Below are 6,000 nucleotides of genomic sequence, written 5' to 3'. Positions count from 1 at the left end.
AGAAACAATAGTTGCACCATCTATGCAAAATAAGAGAATGGTGAAAAAAAATAAAGGGCATGACATTTGTAGTGTGTGTGTTTGAATGACTTGTACCGTTAAATCGAAAACGTGTCTAAAAATTGAACATAGGTGTAGATGTATTAAAACTGGCGTTGAAGTCTCCCATTAACACTTGGTGCGGGTTTTCAAAATAAGACCGGGATCCAAGGATGTTGATGACTCCTTGGTGGCTTGCGAAGGGCGAGAAGCTAACGCTATAATAACTCGAGCCCGTGGAAATACAGTCTCGGATGCTGGCATACACAGAGTGGGATTCTATTGGCATGATTAATGATAAGACGTCTTGATGCCTAATCATTTCTAACACAGCGCTATATGACAGCTCATGAGATCCAATCGATTCTTGGCAAAGGCATACTTGGTTAAAACAATTTTATAGTTTGACCTAATTATCAAATTTTCAAATAATTCAATAATTCCACAATTCAAGCAGCACAGCCCATCAAAAGTAATTGATGAAAATTAGTCGACACAAAATAGATCCGCCATTGAATCAAAATACATGAACACAAAATATAAATAGGTTTCTGCATATGTGATTTAGGTAGAAATTCAATTTCCTTCTTCCGGATTCAGACACTCTTGAGCTTGCTTCACGTTAGACTCCTCGACCAATTCTTTTAATCGTGAAAGATGATGTAATGCCCTTTGGAAGAAAAGAGATAAAACACTGTATAAGATTTTTAAAAAAATCTCTCTTAACAACGATGCTGTTGTCAATGTGCCTTGAGCTATGTAGCACTAATCAATGCATATGTCTGTGGTTCCATTATGCAAGTAGTAAAATAATGTAACCAGCTAAAGGGACCCCTAGCCACCCACAAATCAAACCGACGGCACACGGAAAATACCAAGGGGCATACTGCTGTAATCGCAAATACTTCACGGACACAGCCATGCTTTTAGCACGGAACCAACCATATACGGCATTAGCATCTGTATTATCCACGTCTAACATTGTAATGGCCTGGTAACAAGGTAGTCTATGTGGAACGTGCAAGCTTTGGGATTGACGGAAGGAGTGAGAAAAGTAACTTGAAAAACCCTCATATAAGTACTGTGGTTTGATTTCTTATTTTGCAAAAAACAACAAAAGTGTGTGTTGTCTACGAGTCTGCCGCGAGTCAGTACGACACTTGTCTATCCTGAGGTCAAATCGTTAGGAAGAAGTGTTTGTGTAGGATCCGATGGCAGAGATGGAAAGGACAGAGAAGGTTGAAGCAGCAGGTGAGGCCAACACTTATGTGCCTCAAACCCTCAACTAATGTAGCAGCGACTAAAAAAAAATCGCTGCAATATGTTCACGTGGAACAGGATCCCCGTCTTGTAATTTGCTGCCTGGGAACTTTACTCATCATCCAAAGCTACTATTAACATGTACTTTTAATGCCCGCTGCCATCAATGACTGTAGTGTGTTACCTCCTCAAAGTCTAGTTATCCAAACGAAAGGTAAAATCTACACAACACCACCATGTATGAAACATTTGTACTGCAGACATCAGCCTGCTAAGCCTCTCAACTGCAAGTACCACTCCTATAACCCAGAGTACTTCAGAAATGACCAAGACGCATAACTGGGTTAAAAGAATGAGGTGCCACCCGGATCCCGAGAAACTACTACAAGTTCAAAGCAAACCGAAAGTGTGCTGCTCACAAAAACACACAAATCAGAGGCATTATACTTGTCTAGGAAACAGACACACAAAAGTAGGGCACAGTGTGTAGTCAGTACACATAATGAAGATCCAAACCCATGGGAATATTCAAATCCTGCCCATGCAGCTCCTAGATTAACTGGTTGAAGTAGTGGTCAACATAAAATTTGTTGTGACATTCACTATTATGAGAAAGGAAAATATTGCTTCAGGTCTGCTATTGTAGCCTGACTGCTGCACTGTAAAACCTGCAGTGCAACCCGATACATTATCTTTCTTGACAAGTAAAATCATTCCTTTTAAGTATTATCAAGTCACTCATATGTAGGTCTTGGGCTCCCAAGGTAAGCTGCATGGAATTTAAAAGTGGGACATGTGGAAATGTCCCTACAATGGCAAGGCCCCTGAAAGCTATTTGCAGGCCTAGCAGTCCTCTGTAGAAAATCAAAGTACAGATTAAAATACTAGTAGTATGTCACGGGAATATGACTAACTCGATAATGATTTAACCATTATTTTAATAATAACAAAAAATCCAAATCAATGGTGAAGCTGGATAGTATTAAGGAAAATAAACTTGTAAATACGTACAATGCCTGGCTTAAGCTCTTGGAGGTTAATTGCATTGACTTGTCTAGCAACTCCCAGCCTGTACATTGCCTCAATGAGGTGAAAAATTCCTCTCAGGCGCTACACAATAGGTCACTATGAATGGCTATTTGACATTAATAGGCAGGGATAACTCCTTTGAGCTCAGCTGAAGGGTGGAAGGTTGCTATCCTGTTGGCAGCACATGTAACACTTTGGAACACCTGGAGGCGAACAAACATAATGCCCAGGACAATTCTTGTTTATCACCTCTCTAGTGCGGAGGGTCCCTGCTTTTGTATTACCAGACTTCTGTGTCTTGGTTTGTTGGGGGGTAAGGGATGCTTCAAATTTCATTTTAGCGTTAGTTGTGGGCTGACACTTGTATTTTGCACAGTTCTCTCTCATAAACACCCCCAGCCCTCAGAGTCCAGGTTTAGTGTTAAAAGATGATCGCCACCTTGAAAATGCCACGTAATGTGGCATTTTGGGCCTGTTTGCAATAAATCAAACAAGAACTACTGAAAAAGTGGGTAGAGGTGTACCCAGGAACTCATACCCTATTGGTTAGGGAGTGCTGAGGATTCACCCCACATCACTAGCTGGTGCCAGGCATTTATGTGGCACCCCCAAGGCACCTTGTCATGATATTTTGGGACCTCTAGAACACAAGAAGACTGGACCTGTGAAAGAACAAAAGAGGACTAGACACGCAGAAGAACAAAAGAAGACTGGACATGTAGGAGATCGAAAAAGGATTGGACCTGCAAGAGAATAAAAGAGGAATTGACCTGCAGTAGAACAAAAGAGAGCTGGACCTGCTGTCTATGACTTGAGATATGCCCTGACGATCTGGACCTGCCCCCCTTGTACCCAGGACAAAAAGAGGACTTGTAGTGTCAGTTGGCTAACCTCCTGGGTGGCTACAGGGACACAAGCTGCAAAAGGCCTTTCCTGGGAATTCACAGCTGATAGAGGCAACTGGAAACTGACTGGGCTTTACTGGTACCGCCAAGTACCGCCCTGAAGTCCTAGGGATATTAGAAATGTACACTCTTGTTTGGGCACTAAAAGAATTTTGGAATCTTGAAAACTTGTGCTCCAGAGCTCCAAGGAGACCTGCTAGTGAAAAGTTTCCAACCAGCAGCTGCGCAGGGTCAGACTGAATTTCAGATTTGTCCAAGGCAGATATCTTCACACCTCAGAAAAATAAGAAAGTCCCTGTTTGCAATTGGGTCTCTAGTTGGCAGAGATATGCAACCTGTCCAAGTATGGACCACAATCCTAGTAAGGGTAAGTCACAACACAACCCAGATTATCCTGTGATCAACCTTCAGTAGCTTGGCACAGAGCAGGCAAGCTTAATTTAGAAGGCAATGTGTAAAGTATTGTGCAACATCTCATACAGTAACACAGTGAAAACACCACAAAAAGAACTCCAAACCAGTTTAGAAAAATAGATAATATTTACCTGAATAAAATAAGACCAAAACTACAAAAATCCAATATGCTCCAGTCATGATATCACTTTTTAAAGATTTTAATAGCTCTCAATCCTTAAGAATCAGTGATTGTAACCTTTTAATACACAGTACCTAGGATGCGTCAAAAATAATGATACAGAGGGCAGTAGAGACGGACGCTGTGTCGATTCTGCAGGCGTTGCGTTGAATTTTGAAGGTGTTGCGTTGGTTTTTCTAGTGCTACAGATTTTTTCCTTCGGGTGAAGACTTTGATGGTCCTGAGACTTCAGAACCAAGAGCAAACTCATTCCAAACCCTTGAAGAGTATTTGTGGAGTAAGGGCTGAGTCCTTCCAGCAGTTAGGGGCTAACAGGCAGCAGGGCCACAAGCAGGAGAGCAGTCCTTCCAAAAAAGCAGTCCAGATGAGACCTTTGGACAGCAAGGCAGTCCCTCTGACAGAGTCTAGTTGTAGGTCCAGAAGTATCCGATTTCAGGGTCTCACAGACTCAGTATATACACCCAAATGTGGCTTTGAAGTGGAGGAAAACTTTAAAGAGTGGACACCAGCTATGCTTTCAACCCAGTCATGTCTACCAGGAGATCTGTGGGGAGGGGGGGTATCAGTCCTTTGTGTGAGGTCACTAGCCTTTGAAGTGTAAAAGAGAGCCCCCCACCCTTCCTGCTCAGGAAGACCCATCAATATGCAGATGAAGCTGAGTGTCCTGTGTTTATGACTGTCTGGGTTGGATGCATAACGGGAGCTCTCAACCGGCACAGACCCAACATGGATTGGAGACAGGCTGTAAAGTACAGAGCAGCAGGTGCCGAGAAATGCCTACTTTCTAAAAGTGCCATTTCTAAAATAGTAATGTTAAATCCTATTTCACCAGTAAGCAGGATTTCTCACTACCATTTTAACCATACCAAACATGACAATGCAACTCCTCTCAGATCTGAAATTACAACTTAAAGGCATATAAGGGAATTTCCAATGCTGGTCTACAAGAGAAACAGGCTTCACAGTAGTGAAAAATGGCTCTGGGTGTTTTTCACCACCAGCACATGTAAAACTTACAAGTACATGCCTTGCCTTTTACCTACATAGCATCCTGACCCAGGGGCTGCCTAGGGCCTACCTTATGAGTGACATGTAAAAAAAGGGGGAGTTTAATACTTGTCAAAGAGTTTTAAATGCCAAGTCGAATTGGCAGTGAAACTGCACACACAGGCCTTGCAACGGCAGACCTGAAGGAAAATGTCACTTACCCAGTGTACATCTGTTCGTGGCATTAGTCGCTGCAGATTCACATGCTGTGCACAGTCCGCCATCTGGTGTTGGGCTCGGAGTGTTACAAGTTGTTTTTCTTCGAAGAAGTCTTTTCGAGTCACGAGACCGAGGGACTCCTCCCATTTCGAGTCCATTGCGCATGGGCGTCGACTCCATCTTAGATTGTTTTGCCTGCAGAGGGTGAGGTAGGAGTTGTGTATGCTAGTAATAGTGCCCATGCAATGGAGTGAATGTGTATGTACATAATAAAGTTTTAAGTAATATATTTACAAATGTACAAATGTTTAAGATCTACTTCTAAACGGCTACAGTCTCCCGGGGAGGCGGGTGGGCGCATGTGAATCTGTAGCGACTAATGCCACGAACAGATGTACACTGGGTAAGTGACATTTTCCGTTCGATGGCATGTGTAGCTGCAGATACACATGCTGTGCATAGACTAGTAAGCAGTTATCTCCCCAAAAGCGGTGGTTCAGCCTGTAGGAGTTGAAGTAGTTTGAAATAATGTTCTTAATACAGCTTGACCTACTGTTGCTTGTTGTGCAGTTAGCACATCTACACAGTAGTGCTTGGTAAATGTATGAGGCGTAGACCATGTTGCTGCCTTACATATTTCGTTCATTGGAATATTTCCTAGAAAGGCCATGGTAGCACCTTTTTTTTTTTTGTAATAGGCAGTTCTCTTTTAGCTTTAAGATAGCAGGTTTGAATGCACCTAACTATCCATCTAGCCATGCCTTGTTTTGAAATTGGATTTCCTGTATGAGGTTTTTGAAAGGCGACAAATAATTGTTTTGTCTTTCGAATTAGTTTTGTTTTGTCAATGTAGTACATTAGTGCTCTTTTGATGTCTAATGTATGTAGTGCTCTTTCGGCTACAGAATCTGGTTGTGGGAAGAACACTGGTAATTCTACCGTTTGATTTAGGTGGAACGGTGAAAT

General features: G+C 42.3%; 1 protein-coding gene across 2 annotated transcripts in view; it reads right to left on the bottom strand.

The window, feature by feature from the left end:
* Positions 1 to 418: 418 nt before the first annotated feature.
* C1_1H18orf54 (chromosome 1_1 C18orf54 homolog) overlaps positions 419 to 6,000 on the bottom strand; it is a 54,767-nt gene continuing 49,185 nt past the window's right edge. For both annotated transcript variants that reach the window (XM_069219530.1, XM_069219541.1), the window contains exon 8: positions 419 to 709. In XM_069219530.1, coding sequence (XP_069075631.1) covers positions 616 to 709 — 94 coding nt within the window. In that variant the 3' untranslated portion in view covers positions 419 to 615. The remainder of the gene's footprint in view (positions 710 to 6,000) is intronic.

This window comes from Pleurodeles waltl, chromosome 1_1 (genome assembly GCF_031143425.1).
Source record: "Pleurodeles waltl isolate 20211129_DDA chromosome 1_1, aPleWal1.hap1.20221129, whole genome shotgun sequence".
Classification (NCBI taxonomy): Eukaryota; Metazoa; Chordata; class Amphibia; order Caudata; family Salamandridae; genus Pleurodeles; species Pleurodeles waltl.
The sequence above is the reverse complement of the archived record's forward strand: the minus strand, read 5'-3'. Positions and strand labels throughout refer to the sequence as shown.